The 18,997-nt window shown below is 38.4% G+C and overlaps 1 protein-coding gene across 1 annotated transcript in view; it reads right to left on the bottom strand.

Annotated features, from left to right (window-relative positions):
• LAMA4 (laminin subunit alpha 4) overlaps window positions 1-18,997 on the bottom strand; it is a 107,808-nt gene that overhangs the window by 4,031 nt on the left and 84,780 nt on the right. Inside the window, exons 26-37 of the mRNA XM_009926147.2 lie at window positions 16,182-16,317; window positions 14,896-15,033; window positions 13,246-13,379; window positions 11,771-11,935; window positions 10,919-11,072; window positions 10,003-10,196; window positions 8,269-8,458; window positions 7,239-7,394; window positions 6,268-6,427; window positions 5,110-5,240; window positions 2,513-2,606; window positions 1,404-1,523 (exon numbers count right to left, since the gene is read on the bottom strand). Coding sequence (XP_009924449.1) covers window positions 1,404-1,523; window positions 2,513-2,606; window positions 5,110-5,240; window positions 6,268-6,427; window positions 7,239-7,394; window positions 8,269-8,458; window positions 10,003-10,196; window positions 10,919-11,072; window positions 11,771-11,935; window positions 13,246-13,379; window positions 14,896-15,033; window positions 16,182-16,317 — 1,772 coding nt within the window. The remainder of the gene's footprint in view (window positions 1-1,403; window positions 1,524-2,512; window positions 2,607-5,109; window positions 5,241-6,267; window positions 6,428-7,238; window positions 7,395-8,268; window positions 8,459-10,002; window positions 10,197-10,918; window positions 11,073-11,770; window positions 11,936-13,245; window positions 13,380-14,895; window positions 15,034-16,181; window positions 16,318-18,997) is intronic.

Raw genomic sequence — 18,997 nt, 5'->3', positions numbered from 1 at the left:
TCAGCTTGGTGGCAGAATTTTTTCAATTTGCTGCTAACTGCAGCTCTGCTGAATCTTCTGTGGATCTTTTAAAATGTCTGGCCTACTGCCAGTGTCCTAGAGACCATCAGAGTAAGTATGAGGAGTTATCTACATCTATGTAAAACTCTTGATACTGCATAGTCAATAGGGGCCCAGTCTTGCATTTTTTGACAACTGCATTTTCTTTTAAGTAACAGAGTAGATGAATCCCAGGGTGCATGTTTGTAATTTCTTTTAACATTACATGTATTGTCATCTGTGTCTGATCTGTTAGTTTGCATTTAGTTTACTGTATTTACATGGTATTAGTTAGTATTGTATCTTGTTTGTTGTCATGAAGTTCTTTGTAAGATTTTTCTGTGCCAGGGTGATAATAGCATTATAGAGCCAATATATGGCATTGCTTTTGTGTTCTATAATTAATGTAGAAATAGACGGCTCTATTATGAAGCAGAACAGCATTTGTAATTACCACTTTATATTACCTCTCTGGGATAAGTTCTGTCCTAATAAAATTCCAGTTTGGATTTAAAGAGTGAACAGGCATCTGCACATAGATTTTATTATTCCCTTTAGGCTCATTTTTTCCTCCTGGTAGTGTGGGATGGATGAGAACATCACGGACTCAAGCCACTAATCCAAGATAAGCAATATAATAAATTTTGTAGTTAGAGCTGTTCATGATTGACATGCAAGGCACAGAGAAATAATGCTGCATGTTTTCAATGAGAAATGTACAGGAGATGACTTAAAAATTGAATCACGTAGTGTTGATTACAGTTTGTATATGAACCCCAACAGAGTAGCTCTGTCTGTTGAATAAGGGAAGTAAATGTAGTAATCTTGGCCCACACTACACAGATGGTCTGTGAGTCACAAATTCACATTAGCAGACATCTGTGCAATAGAAATCACTAGTCAGAAAAAGAATTTTCATGTTTTGTCTCATGTTCAAAGACACCATTGCTTGAAGAAGAGGGAAGAAGCCTACCAGCCACAAAACCTTGAGACTCCAGTTACAGTGACAGTGAGTTTCCAACCCCATAAATAAATAAATCACTTCTTAAAAAACAGTAAGCCCACACTGGAAAGTAAAATGGAAAAAAAGTGATATTTTTTCTAGCTGGCTGACTTCTCTACTGAGTCCATACCTGACCATCCAGCAACTGTGAATGTTTTAATTTCAATGAAGCAGCACTTTTTTTCTTTGAGAACTTGAGGCAGAACATTTCTGATCAGCTCTTGAGCCTTTGAATTTTACCAGGTTGTTCACATGAGATATGTTTTGTTCTTTTTTGAAATGAAAATGAAGTCTCTATGCTTCCTCTGGAAACTGTGTTGAAATTTGAGAACAACTTACCACAAAGCTGCCAAAAACTTACCTGGTACACCTCCAATAAACACTGGCTCCCTGTGGTCAGTTGCCTTTGGATTTAGTGGCCCTACAACATGATTGACTTCAGAGTCTACATCCAGCTGCACCACATTAGCATCTCTAATAACTGAAAGGAGAACAGGGATCAAGAAGATTGTAAGAAGTAGCACATAAGTCTTCTATGACAGACAGGAGTTATCTGATCTGAGTAGTTTGATTTAGTGTTTGCTAGGTTGGGTGTGAGCCATCAGTGACAGTATGTGGGCAAATTCTGGCATAGAGCAGGGCCAATGGAAGATATAGTGTGGGAGCAAGGGTGCTTTTGAGTGGGGCTCTTGATTGCCAGCATGTGTGTCTAGGCTGCAGGGTATGAGCATACAATGGTGTGTGGCTTAGAAAAACCGTTTGCCAAATCATTCCCAGTAGGAGATGTACTAGAATGCAGTGAAGTTTCCTCCTTGCTTGTGTGCCTGGGTTTCCATCAGAAGGAAACCAGAATGCATGGGGAAAGGGTGCACACTCATATCTCTTATGAATGTGATGCTGGGAGATAGGCCAAGTCAGCACCTAGACAGGAAGGTAAGGGAGTTCAAAGTACCTTAGGTTTAGAAGTACTTTCTGACTTTCATACCCAGGAAAGGATGGCTGTATGGCATAGAGGCAAAATCCTGTCTGTAGACATCTCTCTGTGTGAGGCAGAGGCTCCCCAGATCTGTCCTGTTATTTGACCTTTAAGGGCAGCATATACTTGTGCCTACTACATTCTACCAACTTATTTAACCTCTAATTGGGAAAAGAAGAATATCATCTGGTATAGGACTTAGGAAAGGTTGCCAGCATTTCAGTTAGGCTGTCTTGTGTTCTTTGAACAAGGAGCTTCCATCTTTGCTTGTTCTTTGTAGGAACTTGTGCTTGTCCTCCCAGGAAGCTCTATGGTTCCTGTATCTAAGGGATGAATATGACTATGTCTTTCACACAAACTTATGTCTTGACAGGTGAAAAGGAAGAACTGAGAATATGACCCCATTCCCTGTGCACTAGCCCGTGGAGATGGTTGTCTGGAGGGGAGAACTGGGCTCTGTCACCTTACTTAGGGGATGATCATGTCTTACTGACCTGCAATTCGGTGCCACCTCCCATCGCAGAGACTCTGTTTCAGTGTCACTGAAGTTGAAAAATCCCTGATTCCATTATTTAGTTTCACAGTAACCTGGGGGAAAATAATGTAGTTGCCACTGTAAACCCCTTCCTGTTCTCTTTTTTCCTTCTGTTGTAATAATGCTGTATTCCTCACTCAAAACATGCCTAGTATGTAAGTGAAAGAAAAACATGATTTCATGAAATTCTTTAAAATAAAGCACCTTTCTAATTCACAGATTTAGTGGTTTTGGGTTTGGGTTTTTTTTTTTTAGATTCAGTAGTTCTGCAACATTTCTGATTTGAACTCAAGGAAGAGTTCAAAAAAAGATTAAAAAATAACAGCTAATTTCACTCAAATTTTCTAGTACTGCTACTCTATAATTTCCTGTGTGGTAAATTGGTGTTTAGAGGCATCAGATGATGTTTTGGCATCTTGCTAGCCACTTAATAAGGAAAACAGTCATGAAAGACCTAAGTATAAACAAACAGACAAGATGTGAGAAAGAAATAGATAGGGAACTTAAGAATCACTTTTAAGTTACTTGTTCAAGCTTACCAGCAAATCTCTGGCAGAGCTAGAAAGTGAACCTAATTCTGAATTTTGCACCTCTGCTTTATGTGGGTTACGTGGATTAATATCTTTCTGCGTGGAAATGTTACAGCAGTGGCAGAGCAGTGCTGTGTCCCTGTTGCGGGGCACAAGATTGCCAGTGGTGATTGTCAGAGAACTCCAGAGTGTAGCCACTTAGGCTTTTCAAATGTCTAAGTTGTCCCTGCTAATACTGACAACTTGTTGACTGAAAATGTTGCAAGGAAACAACTTCTATTTAATTTTAGAGGATCTCTGTTTCATCATAGTTGTAACTAAGAAATTTTTAAACTTTTTTCCACAAGGGCACCAGCAAACAAAAATGAAATGATCCTCATGTTCTCTTTTATCCACCCTTGGACAGAATATATAGTAGTGATTAAAGCAAATACAGAATTGTGAGAGAAAGTGGCTCCTTAATAAATCCCCCAGACAAGCTGTACTGATAGAGAGAGATGCGTACATTTAAAAAATGAATTAAAAATGCTGGTTGTTCTTATTTGTCCAGCAAAAATGTTTTCACAAAACAGTCTTTGGTAATGCATTCAAAGAGAGCAGTTGGTTAATGGTAAAAAACACAGATGCTTACTAAGAAGATAACTGGCGTACCTGTTGCATTGACAAGCAGGGAAGAGCTGCTTTTCAAGGGTGAATTTTGTTTATGAATTGCATATGCGTTATGCAGGAAGTGAGGTTTGAAGCAGTAAGTGAGGCAGTATCTTTTGTTAGACCAACTGATACAGTTGGAAAACCAGGCAAGATTCTGGACATTGCAAACCTTCCATCAGATCTTTACATAGGGAATACTAGGCTGGACTAGTTGTATACAGATTCAACCTTTAAAGGTGACATGATACACAGCAATACAATGTGCTTTAGGAAGTTCTTTGTTAATTCATGAAGGACTAACTACAGCTATAAGAATGGGCTTTATCTTACCTAATCAGCTGTCAAAAGTTAGGTGCCTAACTGAAGCACATGTTCTATCTATGGTCAATATAGAAAAATAGATTCTCTGAATGACAGCTGACTTACTTAGTCACCTATATTAGGCACCTGCCTTAGGATAGGATGAATCACCGTGTTAAACTCTCCACTCAGTCGCTCTACTGTAGGTTCCTGTTCTTTTAAGAGAGGTGACAGCATGTTTCCTGAGATGTTGCATTTCTAACTGAGGTACAGCCAGCCTCACTTAAATACCCTTCTGCTTTGGTTATATAGATAGATATTGGGTAGTGCATTGCAGTGGTCAAAGAATATCCACACTGCTTAGTCTCTTGACTATGCCCTGAGTTTCTTTTCTGCAAAAAGGAAAAAAAAAAAAAATTTCCCCTGCTCTAAACCTTTGCTTGTTTTGTCCACTTAGACTGCAACTTATTACTGTATGTGTGCAATGCATAGCATGAAGGGATCCAGATTTTAGCAATGAACATAATAAAAAATAGCAACAGCAATAACTATCTGGTAAGTTCATTTCAGACATCCCCCTTTCAAAAAAGAAAGCCTTACAAAAATCCAGAGGCTCTAGAAACCAGATCAGCAGACAATCAGAATTTTCCCTTTCTCTCTCTCCCCATCACACACATGTATGTTAAAGGAAGAAGAGTGAGCGCAACTCAGACTTCTCTTTTAACAAACGAGAAATAAAAATTCATCAACAGTTACCTTACTTGTAACTGTTACACATTTTTAATGTGTGGATGAAAGAGCAGCACCAAAGAGTCAGTGCTCTTGCTTCTTTTCAACTGCTCATTAAATATTTATAATTGGTATCAGTAAAGTGATCTGATTTTGTCCTAGGTGTTATTTTTTGTATTTTGAAATAAATATCTGGGTTGCCTAATCTAAGCAGTTAATATATTTAGGAGAGAAATAAGAATCAGTTAATGGCAAATTTGTAAGACAAAAGCTGCATATAGCAGAGCCCAAGTAGGTAGGAGAGGAACCAGTCAAAGCAGTAGAGGAAATAGGACTTTCATTATACCTGTCCATTTCTCATGTGCATATTCAAGTACTCTCCATTCACGCTGTGACCATGCAGTAGAATTCCTGAGCTGCTTCGGGGACGTATTTCAAAAACAACTTCAAATTTCAGGCCTAAACTGAAGGATTCATCTGTGAGGTAAAAAGAATAACATTCTTTTTGTACTGAGTTAGTGATGAAATTGGACATTTATTCAAAGTCAAAACAGAAATTCAAAGCCCAGGGTGGAACTTACTTATCCTGTCATTGAAATTATTGAAACATGTGCCAATACACATACTTGAAGAGATGGCATGGTGTGCTGTCAATGACCCATTTCAACTTTTGTTTTGATTGTTTGCTTGGAGTACTAATAAAGGTTTCTTTATTTTCCCATTATTTAAAAAAATGTATTTTGTTTAAAAATATTTCTTAGCAATGAAAGGGACAGCAGAAAGTAAATAATCTGTATTTTTTAGCAGTTTCTTATTGTGCAATTTGGTAGACATTCAGCAGTCTTTATACAGTGAGTGGGAGTTCACATGAGCTTTGATGATTCAGTAGAAGAAACTCCCTTTTTCAATCTGGTGGCAGGCCAGGGAGCAAATTAGAAACACTGTCTAATTCTTCTTGGTGTTGCCAATGCATAGGGTTGTGCAGTTTCCTTTCCTGTTCAGATCAGAGCCTATGTGACCAAAAACCCCTCATAAAACACGTCCTGGAACATAACAGGCCTAAATGACAGAAACGATGTATTCTGCCATGCTGTTCATTGTCAAGACATGCAGAAAGCCTTTCCTTAGGATTTTTGCATTACATGTTGTTTTAGTAATTAAAAAACTAAGGGATGACTATTTGCTGGTGTGCTTGGTCCTGGCCACATTGACTTCTGTATGTCTGTAATAATTTTTCCCATATTATAATCTGTTCCCCTGTGAAATTATTCTAATTATTTGAAATACATACATACAGATGTATTTATGTAACAACTTGTTAAGTTTCATGGTGACATTGTAACCTGTCAACATCAGCTGCTTACCACAATAATGATCTGTATCTGGTAATCCTTACAGCTCCCAGCCTCAGAAATTACCACACCCTTTAGTAAAATATGCCATTCTGAAGCACAGTGAATACTACAGTCTTATTATGCAATACATTTGTTTAGTAGTGTATTACCAAGGACGACATATCCTCCTTCTGATGAAAAGTATGTTCCTGCTTCTGATGGGCCTTCAAAGCAAGGCGTTACACTAAATGTCTGTGAAGCTGAATTAATTGATCTTCCATTGAGCTGTAAATTGCTGAGACAACCACTGAAACTGTAGACAGAGTTAATCTGAGGGGGGGAAAAAAAGCATGATTAGTAGAGAAGCTGCTTGTGGAAGGAAATAAACTCTTCTGTCCTTATTTGTACTTGTTTTACAAGCTGTAAGGCTGTGGTTGTCTGGTGCTGCATCAATTTTGAATAAAAAATAGTTTCCAGAGAAAAGAAGCAGGACAGATACTTTTCCTAGCCTCTCGTATCTCTCTGATGACTTCAAGGTAACTCCAACTTGTGTTGTTTCTCAGACAGTCCTTACTGAACTGTGAGAAATAAAGTGCAACTAGAGCAAGGCAGTGTTATACGTACCTTATAGCCTCAAGGCAGGACAGGGGTCTACTTTTTCTGAGTAGTGTATCTATCTTGTTAGGCACATAACACTAAAGATTATCTTGAAGGAGACTTGATTATGTTCATTTTTGCTTTAACACTCCTTTCCACGTAATTCAGTATCAAGATGTAGAGCAGAATCCTGACTTCTAGGTACTGTCTTAAAACAGAGATACTAAGCACTAAAATCTCTCCAAAACTCATCTGTATCTCAAACCTTAGGGTGAAACTGATCTCACCTAACTTTACCTATCTCATCTAAGCTTGGATGTCACTAGGATTTCTCTGTTCCTCAGGGACCATTGGCTTTCCAGTTGCTGCTGCAAGTCTATGGAAGTCTAGCCCAGCTACTGCCAGCCGAGCCCTGCAGGAACTTTGCTATCCACTTGAACTGAGCTCCATGCTCCTCAGCATGCTGAGGATTCAGATCATACAGTCAGCTTTTGCACTAGCTGTACATAGAGGTATGGGATGATGTAATGGGTGTCTGCTTTACCTGGATATTTTTTACAGCTTTTCCGGGAGCTACACCCCCAATATAGAGTGGTTCAGTGACTTGCCAGGTATTAGCATTGCTGCTGAAAGGTTCTTCCAGTACTCGGAGACCATCAATTATCAAGCGACCAATATTTTTGCCTCTAATAAATATCACCTAGAAAGGGAGGAAAAAAATTTGGAAGATTACTTTAATCTGTTGAGTGAACACTCCTGTGCAGTGGAAGAAGATAAGAAATTTGAGAAGAAAAGCTTGTGAGTGATACTCTACAAACCTGTTTCATTAACTGCCAATATTCTTTGCTGGACAACCCTCTCTTTTCAAGTTCATGTAAAGGCTAGATAGTAAAACTGTTCTTTCTTAACATTTTGGTGTACAAGGCAGAGGTAGTCAAGGTGTCACAAGGTCTACTGATATCTGACCATCTTATATTCACATATATGATCCATTGCTACAGTGTTATCACTGTTAGCATTTTCATGTTCTTCACCAGTTTTATGGTCTGGAATCATCCAGCCTGCTTTAAACACTTAAATGCCCAAGTTAGGATCTTAGTAACTGTAGACTTCCTCTGTAGTCAGTGAGGAGGGAGAGGTACCTACAGAGGGAAATTCACCTTGACCCCTAAAATTGGCTTTTTATTTTCATAGACTACAGAGGGAGACTAAGACAGCTGTGCTCCTTGCTTAGGGACTTCAAAGAAATTTGCTGAACAAAATTATCCTAGTCCTTCCTTTCCTAGCTAACTTAACTCTTAATTGCCTCACTGTTCTGCTTGTTGCCATCACTTCTGTTCAGCTGTTAGTGTTGGGAATTGCTGGATTTTTATAACTGACATACTTTCCTGTCCCTAGTTAATGACTTGATAAAATGCCACATGGAAGATTTAAAAACATTGGCAGAAGTTTCTCAACATATAAGTGTGGTTATGAACACACAAATGAAAACTTCCTGAGCTGTCACATCAGCAGTGTCTTTACTACAGCCTTGATAGCATGTGCCATCATAATGATTGCTTTCTTTTACTTACATTGTGCCAAAGGCCATCATTGTATTTCTCTTGGCTCTTAATCCTTATCTTCTGATGACCAGCATTAAACATAAAAATGAGTCGGCCATGAGCAACGAAGAGGGCCATGAAGTTGGTCTCTTTTTGATCCGAGACGTAGCAAATCATTCCATGAGATGAGTGAGTTTTCAGACTGATAGAGAACTGAGCTCTGGCACATAAAAACACAGTATTAAAATTATAGCAGATATAACTGACTTAAATCAAACTGCAGCAGAGGAAGACTGAGATTTTCCTCTCATCCAAAGGAATATACATCTCCTTTATGGAAGTTCTGTTTCTGAGAAACATTCTGTACTGGATTTTGGAGTAGAAGTCAAAGTTGGAGAAGAAGCTGCCTTGCAAAGAACTTGTTTTCAAAAATTAAAATCTCTGGAGTGAATAAAATCAATACAGACCACCAATAACTGACACTATACACACTACATTTCCATTCCTGTTGAACAGCAGTGTTGGGGGACTTTTTAACTGTGACAGCATGGATGCCTGACAGTTCACAATTCTTTATTGTTATTCCAGACTTACTGCTAAGCTTCTCCTTCATTGTAGTTCCTTGTGAAGTCCAAGACAACGTGGCAAGTTATATTGACTTGGTTTGACACTGTCAACAGTGAAGATTTCTTGAGTCATTGGTATTATTGCTTTGGGTCTAAAAAATGGCAAACCTGTACTGGTGTAGGACAGTGCCAGAACTGATAACTCCTGCTTCTCATGTCAGGTGACTAGCCTAGCTTCCATTCGTAGTATTGCCTGAAGGATCTCTATGTTCCCCATTGCATGTGTGTACATTCCACACACACTTTAGGCCCTTGCCAATATCTGTTGTTTTAAAACATCACAAGTCATTGTTTTTTTGAAATGCACATTAAATGATGAAGCTGTAATAACAGTTGTAAAACAAATATGTCTTGTAGGGATGAAGAGACATATTAAAGTTTGGGTTTTCCTTCTTCATATGGGCACCATCAGGACTGCCCTACATGAAACACTATTGAATTAAAACAAATGTAATGCTTTTTTTATTTAAGTCAGGAAATAGCACTCTTCTTTTCTGAGTTAGTCTGGTCTGGTATGCTTCCAGGAAGTGCTATGTTGTTGAATTTATAGTCTTTCATGGAAAGTATTAAACCAAAATCCTTTGTTGGTCATAACATACCATATGGCATATTCGGTGGGAGCCTGAGAATTAAAAGCCCACAATATCTGGACTCATTATTTATGGTTTGAATTGGACATGGTTTTCATAGCTTTATGTCCTACTGCACTGTGTAGATTCCTAACCATTAAATAGCTGACAAGGTCCACTCAACACGTAACTGCTTCATTTCTTGGTAAACTGTCATGTTCTTTTCCAGCTCTGCTCTAATGCCATTGCTTCTTGTGTAAAGAGACGAAAGGTGCATTGCTTGTACAGAACTAACATCCTCAACGTCTTCATACAAATAGGCAAGGAGACACATTTTGTTAATATATGTTGCAGAAGAAGACTGCACAAGAGGGTTGTAACTGGAAACACATTCTATTTATTGCTGAAACACCTTTTAATATATCCTAACAACATGCTCTATACAAAAATTGGCCTAAGATACAAAGGAAAAAGCCAGGGTAACAGCAGAAATGTGTCCCTTTTTTTAATTTGAAATACATCTTTCTCCTCCTCAGTATATGTAATTTTTATTTCTAAGGTCCCTTTACCTTTGACTGAAATCCTTTGGCATGTGATCAAATTCTTGCCGGCTGTTTGCTGTTCCTCCAAACTGATATGCATGTTCGGTTGCCTTGGGATTCATGGGCAAGTGGCACTGAGGGTCTCTTTGCATATTCACTTCTTGATATAGGTTTTTGAGGCCAGTTGAAGGCTGTGAAATCTTGTCTTTATCTCTTCCCACCTTCATAGAAAGAGAACCATTAACCACAAATTTTAACTAAGATTGGACATAATAAAATAACAGTATCATTTATACCTAAGCTAGTAATACATTTTTTTCCTTATAAAAATAGCAGGAATGGTTCCAAGTCAAATTTTCCTTGAACAGATCTACTATAGATGCTGATTTAGGGCAGAAAAAGGGATAAACAGAATACTTGTGTAGCTAACATAATTACAATTCAATTCTTTTGCTGTTTTCCTAATTTAATCTTTTCCTCTCTGCTTTGATGATATCAGATATACTATAGGCATAAGATGACATGCTTGGACTAAAAGTTCTGCATGCTGGAAGAAGGGGGTTCTTTCACATTTATATTAATGCATGCTAATTGTACCCAGTAGAGAGAGCCACACAGATGTAGCTGAGAATAGAAGCAACCTTATTGCCTTTAGGATATAGAAGAAATCAAGAAGGCTTGTTTCTGCAGTACTTTTTTGAAGATGTCATAAATTTTGTTTTACAGTTCTAGCAAGAGAGAATGATGCAAGTGTAGGCCAGATAGACTGAGTCAGGGATGCAGTGATGGAATATGTAAAGAACAGGATCCTTTCCTTCATATATGTGAAATAGTCTTCATGTGGTACATTTTGGATCCATGATTTGGAGAATTCCCAATCGTGGCACAGTATGTATCAACTTTGGAAAACTCTAGGGTGCTACTGGGGCAATTTGTAGCAAACCTTTTTATTACGGTTTCCTTTGGCTTTTGATGAGTTTTTTCCTTTCTTATGGAGAAGAGCAACTGGAGGAGATTCAACAGGGCATCCATACAAAGAAGTCTGAACTTTCTCAGAGTACTGCTGGAAATCTTCCACTTCAACCTCTCGATCCAACCTGTGTTTCAAAAAGGGGATTACAAGAAAAGCTTTCTTCCAAGCATTGGAATTGTCTTCGTAAAAATCACAGAATTTTACATTTATGGTTTAAAAGATGTTTGGATGGGCTTTTTTTTCATTCTTGGATCATGGATAAAAGTACAGATTTATCAGTCAATGTTTGGGTAATGCAGGCAGCCTATACTACCTCTGCCTGTTGTATCCATGCTTACATAAACAGAGAGTACCAACCTGCAGCATCAAATTAACTTTAAAATCTTCTATATAAGAACATTTCATAAAGTGATTAAAATCAACAAGTTCTGACCATTTTCACATGACCAAACTCCTAACTTTCCCAGCTTCTGTGAGATGCCTTAATATCATTTTGTTTCAAAGGCAGAGCTGAAAGCTACATAATATAAATGTAAATTACAGCTATGCAAATTATACATTGCAGCAGCAGCATTAGCAGGTGCAGTACTGAAAGCTAATTTACATCAAGTTATTCCCACTTTAACAATAGATTAACCTAGCAGGTCTGTGCCCACAGATTCCATGGCAAGTAAGGTAAGAAACTTATTCACACATACTGTCTAGCCTCACAAAATGAGACAGGGATTTTTTTTTTGTGACAATAAATCAATTCTGTTGAGCTACTATTCGAGCTGTCAGGCAGTGACTGCCTGGTAATGTGTTTGGGAAGATGCTACGCACCTAGTGAAGTAAGCGTTGCTTATGCAGCCAGTGAAGTTGGCTTGCTGCGTTCTGAGGGGAGAGCCGCCAAAATAAAACTTCTTGACACTGTCTGGGCTTTTCCCTGCTCTGTCCTTTGCTGGGTTCTTCTTGCTTTGTTTCTTGTCATCAACAGTCAGCTCATATCTGCAAAGGCAAAACATCCATTTTGTAGGCTAGTTTCAGAAACATCAATGCCAGTGGTTAGACAGCATATTACATGCACCCAAAATGCTCCACTCAGTGTATACATTACTGAATGGTGGTACTGCTCAAAGTCATGAGAAGACCTTCTCATTTCCTGCTATGCAACAGGTAGCAGTGCAATAACCCACTGGCAAAGTTGAGCTCAGAGGCCTATGGATTTAATAATATTCTGGGGTTAATTGTGAAGTCCAAAAAAATACAGTCCACTCAGTGAAGGTAGATAAACTAAGGGATTGCTAATAAATGGACGGAGCCACCGTTTGGGTAAAATAAGATCTAAACACATGCTAATCCTTCTTTATGACCCTATCCCTTTTTCCTCCTCTTTCATCACAATACATTGATGTTTGAGCTTATACAATGTTTTTTACCTAATTAATTTTGCAACACATTAATTGCTGCAGAAGTCAGGAAGGATTTTATTGCTTTAATAAGGAACTGAGTATAACTAAAGCATCAGATATTGATTTTGTTTGGCAAGTTCAGAATTCAGCACGCTCAGGGAAACATGACAGTGCCCAAGGCTATTCCAAGGCACCTTTTCGCACCTTCAACTTTTCAAACTATGTTTCTTGGAATCAGAAGTCAAAGGTACAAACCTCCATTTCCATTAGAAAACTGAGAATGACCTGGTTGTATCTGCATAGGCAAGATTCTTGAAGAAAGATGATTTGATTATTTGACCTTCTAAGAAAATTTTAAACATAGAAAATGACACTAAAACATACCAATAAAACAATGCTTTCAAGATTTAAAAATGAACATAGGGAGACTTATTCCCTACTGCTGTATTTAGTCTCACATTTGTGTCTGTCGATGCTAAAAAATACTTTGAACACGTTCCACTTCATATATCCCGAATGAATGTTTTTTGTGAAGATGCCTCAATTACTTCAGGGTCAATTTCGGATTGCTTTAACAAATCAGAACAATCAATCCTGATGAAAAATGAATATCCTGCTAGTCTTTAATTATATTAAACTGCTTTCATACCTGAGGACAAAAAAGGACTAAGCTTTTAGAAAAACTATTATTTTAGTTTTACTAAAAATTACCAGCATCTTGTGCTCAGGCCAAGCTGGCCAGTTTTCAATAACATAGATTTTTGGCTTTGTATTTTCTTAACTGAATAGATCAGTTAAAAATATCACTTAAAAATCACTTTGGAAGTGAATACTAAATGATAATATGCTTTACAAGAAATATTTATATGCTAAAGGTAGGGAATAAAAGATGCTGGACAGCTTTACCTTTCTGGTGTGACAGAAGTGATGATGAAGTGGGTTTTTCCATCATTGTAATTTCGGTCTGGTGATTGAATTTTGGTTCCACTTGCATTTAAAACCACAGCACCTCTGTCCATAGAGATGGATAATACATCTGACTGAAATATAGACAAAAACATCTTCATAAGCAAGTGTAACACAGAAAAATTAACAGTTCTGTGCATTTTCATGTTGTATTTATTTTCCTTCCTGCTGTTTTCCCCATTTGTGCTTTATTTGCAGAAAGCTATACTGAGGAGCAAAACGGGATGATCTCATTAGAATTGATATTCTTGCTGGTTTTTAAGCCTGAATTCTGGGAGTTCTGGTGCTGATTATGTCTCAAGTATGTCACATGAACTCCTTCCATCTAACATGGCTGCATGATGTTTACATTTCATTTGTGTTTCTGGTACTCCTGGTACTGTATAGAGCAGCTGTTACTGCAAGATTCCTGCTGTCGTAAGACCAATACATTTTTTTTTTCCTAATTCCCTCTGATCAGACCAGTTCAATCACCCAAAATTATCTCAGAGATAAGATCTGCTATCTGGGTCAGGCATACGGGATCACTATGCCACATAGCAGGAATATTGTCTGTTCCATTAGAGCAAGCACCGCCACTGTGCACTGGTAGGAATCATCCTGTCTCCCACTGTCAAGTGCTAAGTAGCTGAACCTCCATTTGTTAAGTAGGGCACTTGGCACCTCATAGGATTAGAGCTTTTGATTTAACACCAGAAGTGGTGTGTGTAAGGCTTCATTTATGCAAACGATGTGGATAACTGACATGGTTACTGATTTCAATTTAAGGTAATACTCCAGGCTGTAAAATGTAAAAGTTCAGGAGTAGTTATCAGTGTCATACAGCCTTCCCTGCTGCCCTGCTGATGATCTTCTGCAAGTACAGCAGAACAGACACTCGGGGGTGGTTGCAAATGTTCTGTCATCTAAGCTCATGCTTGCTGCAGATATCAGTCTGAGCCTGCAGGATCTTGGAATCGCTTTGGCTCACACAACATTTTGGGAGTTCAAGTCCATGTTTCTGCCCATGTCACACCTCTGAGGGGGCATTTAGAACAAGGAGCCATTCTCCAGTGCAGCTTTTCCCAGTCACACATGGAGGTCTAAGTACCATCTGGGAATACAGACAGCTTTCTTATTGATTTCTGTCAACTCAGCGATGCTCAAAATACCATCCCACTAATTCAAACAAACTTTGTCTTTGCTTCTAGGGGATTGTGTCTGGATGGAAAATGTCAGGCCCTTAATACTATTTGTGCTTTGGTAGCACCTACAGGTCCAAATAGGGATTGCAGTACTGCTGAGCACAGCAAGACCCACTGTGCATTTCTGCTCTAAGGACTTTATTGAGCACAAGTGGATGCATATTAATTCTAGGCATATGATCAAATCCTCTTCTCAACATCAAAATAATGCCTAAGCATTGCTGTTTTTCATCTGTAGATCAAATGTGAACTGTGAAAATGAGGTCATCAATGAATGCTTCTATATTGGAGACTGCTTTCTCTATTATGAAACCATGAAGTGAGAAATTGTATTATTCCCCTAGTATTCTCCTGGGAAACAATGTGAAGATAAAATAAAACCAACTGTAAAGAAATATATACTTACTCCTTCAGAATAGTAAAACAGCAGCCCGTTGGGCTGCAATGTCCGGAAATTAAAGCCTCCTTCAAATTCACTAAAGAGGGATTCTTTTTGGCTTGATGCAATGAAGCTCTCTCCATTGAAATATGCTTTGCGGGACATCTGTGTATTAAATGAAACAAAATTACAAGTAAACCTCAAGAAAACATTCAAATCATAAAAAGAATGAGGCTATTTCTTTTTTTTTTAAAGATTCAGCCAGCTCAGTTCTATAAAACCTTCAGTTTTTCATGCATGTCAATGTAATTTATATAGGCTTTCTCTTGCATGCTGTGAAAATATTAAGAAAGTGTAGCCATTTTAGACAGTGTAAGCCGAATTGTTCTCAGTTTCCTGGGATTCTTGGCCTCATCCTAAGTCTGCTGATGTTAGTGGGCCTGAAGACCAGAAGCAGAGGGGGCTCAAGCCCCTGTCTATGCTGTGTGGCACTGATTCACCATCCCAACATATTATATATTAGTTTGTGTGCTGCACTGAGTGCTGGGACAGGACGGGGGGGATGTTGGACATGGTAGTCTATAACCCTCAGAGTCTCAGGAGTAAAACTGGATCTGAGGTAGGACAAATTGCAGCTAGCTTCATTGTTCACAGCGGGTGAGATTGTGTGATGAGTTCTACAAGTGTTGGGCTCCTTCATCTCCACAGATTTGCAGCATGACTTTGGATAGACATGGCCATAGGATAAAGACCACAAACACCGTTTAGATTTACCAGCCTTGCATTGTAATGGACAAATGATGAATGATGGAAGGGATTGGAAACAAAATGGCAATTTTCTTGGTGGTAATGCTGGTGCAGTTGGTTTGTGTATCACAGAGGAATAGCTGGCCTGACTTAAGGGGAGAACTTATTTGAAGGGTGAATATCGTGCTCTCTTTTTAATTTCATACATCTGTATTAGGATGCATGTGAGGATAATTCTCCTTGTTTCTTTAAGAAAAAACAAATTATGTTGGAATATTTCCTTTCAGAAAACAGCACACAATTTATTTCAGATCCAGCTTTCACATTGCAATCTCACATATGATAAGAACATCAAGTGAAACAGCTTGTGCTGTAATTGAGGGTGAAAATTGGGTGTATGTCAGCAGACTTAACACACACATGCACCACCCCCACCAGTCAGTGTGTGCATTGTCATTTCCTTGGTTGAAGACTTTCTTTCTGTTGTTTGGAGTAAAACTCAAGTTCACAGCTGTATCCATTGCCAAAATTTTGTTGTTATCTCACAAAAATGATGTTACGCTCACCAGTGAATCCTCTGGGCACCCATAGCTGATTCCCAGGGTTCCTGGTTCCTCTAACAAGTTGAAATCCTTCTTTTGGAATTGGAAACCCTTCATGCAGCCTTTAAAGCCGATACTTCCTGCCAGATGTGAGCTAATGCTGTTGGAAAAAAATGCCAAACAAGCTGCAGTTAGATAGCCCTTGTCTTTCTGAACAGACTTTTATCACCAAGGTGTTCTAAAAAACTTGGAAGAGCCTCAATCATTTGCCTCACTAGTGCCCAATTCCTGCATCTTTATATAAAACAACTAATTAACCACATTATGTGTTTTGAAAAGTCAAGATGCACCAGATGTAATAAATGTTATGGGGGGAAATATATGAGAGTTCAGAGAGGAGATCCATATAGAGTAACTTTAAAAAAATAAAAATAGCTGCTGATATGAAAAGGTTTTAAAATGTGTTTCTACCCACTTACAATGGGTTTCTATCTCCATTTTTTAATAATTTTGGAAAAGTTCTGGTTTAGTTTTCCTGTATTGCCTTTAGTAGCAAGCTCCGTTCTTGCCTTTGGAAGCAAATGGATCTCTGTTTCTTAACAAAAAATAGTAACAGAGGTCAGGGAAGTAAGAGCAAATTCTGCTTGCTGATGAGTGGGTTTATGTGATCATAAATGAGAGCAGTAGGTGGGCTTCCAGGATCCTTTTTAGGTCAGATTTGAGGTAGATAGCACAGCAGTGTATCCCAACTGCTCCTACTCACTGCTCTAAGTTTTTCAACTCCACTCTTCACTAAGATATCACAGCATTACAGCACAGGGCAAATACAATTGAATTTATCCTCACAATATTCGAGGTGCATGAAGAGGAAGTAATTTGCTTAAAATTGCAGAAAGTCTGTGACAGGGCAAGGAAATTACATGGGATCTACTGGGTACCAGTCCAGGAGACAACTAGGGAACAAATGCACTGAAGGAGTGAATGTGAAATCTGGAGCTTTGACCTGGCTACCTGGAAGTGGTCTTTGTTCTTTCAACAGGATGTACCTTAGCAGTGGGATTCTTCTCACCTCACATGAGATGATATTGACAGTGTTGACATCTGCTTCTGTGCTAGTTGTCTATGAGTTATCTCATTGTAAGGTAGACATTGGAAACATGATGGATGAATGAGGCTCTGGAAATGCTTATTTTTCTACATTGGCAAAAATGGACCATCAGGTGAAGTAGCACAGATGTACATGTACATATCTGAAATAAGGTGAGGGGAGGAGCACCGTAGGGGCTTAATCTGCTCCTCAGTGAAATCAGCACGAAGGCAAAATCAACAGGAAGGCTCCTGCCATCCTCACTGGGATTTGGATCAAAGTGTGGGGTATCAGTCAACCAGTTTAATCTCTACTCTGATTGACCATGTGACTGGCTGGATGCCACAAATATGCCTTTCTGTTAAATGCCATTAACTTAACATTTTCTAGGAGGAACAGAAACTAGAGAAGATAGGCTTTAACCTAAAGAAAGGCTTCTGAGTTTGTTTCTTAATGGTTCCCAGCACCCAGTGCTCATATCTCCCCTTAGCTTTCTGCTTTATGCAGTGACTGAGGTGGGAGAAAAATAACATATAATGGTACTTCCAGATTCATTTATTTGGGAAAAAGGCAATTGACAGAGGAAAGAGCTGCTGAAGTGAATGAAAATACACTGCTTTGAAAGAATATTAAACTCCCTCTCTAAGACTAGAGCTAATTTCCTGCCCCTGCTGCTGCCCTCCACTGTCAGTTATATGTAAGTCTGTCTAGAAAAAGGAAGCATAATTATAAATAGTAGGTAGTAGTAGTAGTAGAGAGATAGTAGTAGGTCATCAGTAGATGATATAATTCTAATACTGACTTAATGCTCTGATGAAAATGGAATGCTGTCACCACATTTGGACTGTACTTTTTGCTGTCTACCTTTGTCATGAGAACCAAAGCTGAGTACAATAGCAAAGGTGTAGCTCTGCTTAAATAATTTCCGTATACATTTTTCAATATTGATCATATTTTTGCAATGCCTATGGATTTTTTCTGACACAACTTGTTTATTGAGATGCTATTTTTCCTGCTTTAACAGTACCTTCCAGGTGTTTTGCAGAATAACCACAATTCACTCAGAAAACTGCAGGCATAATTCATGTGATTCATCTTGTATCCTACATTTGTGAACAAGTCTCATTTGCCATTGAGCTGCACAATTGCCTAGATTTCTAGGTCCTTCTGGGCTTTTTCAAGGTTCTCTAGGCTTGATTAACCAAAGTAATTTTCACCATCCTTTTGTCCTTTGTTTCTAGATAGTTAACGTATTTAATACCAGCCCTAAGAGAGATCCTTTGGGCAGGTGGTGTACACTTTTTATACTGTGAGAATTGAAGAGTTACTGCTATGTCCTATTTTCTCTTTCCCAGCTGCTCTCTAATCCACTGCAGCCTTTCCCCTCTCCACACCACTAGTTTTCTTAATAGCCCTTTATGACAGACCTTTGTAAAGAACTATTTGAAAGGCCAGATAAATTATATACTCTGTTTCTTCCTTGCCCACCATTTTGTTTGCATGTTCAAATAATTACATGGGATTGAAAGGCATCGTTTTCCTTTATGTGAAGATTGCCCCTATTTTAAAAGCTTAATCTGTAAGTATTTTATACCTCAGACATTATTTATCGATTCAACAGGCTCTCCTGACAACAAAATAAGGTTTCAGGAGATTTACCACTAATTCCTAGAAACTATTGTGCAACATTTTCTATCTTCCTTTTTTTTTTTTTACACAGAGGGTTTTTTAAGGAGAGATGGTATTTCTGTTA

Source organism: Haliaeetus albicilla, chromosome 17 (genome assembly GCF_947461875.1).
Source record: "Haliaeetus albicilla chromosome 17, bHalAlb1.1, whole genome shotgun sequence".
Classification (NCBI taxonomy): Eukaryota; Metazoa; Chordata; class Aves; order Accipitriformes; family Accipitridae; genus Haliaeetus; species Haliaeetus albicilla.
Note: the sequence above shows the minus strand (reverse complement) of the source record. Positions and strands in the feature narration are given on the sequence as shown.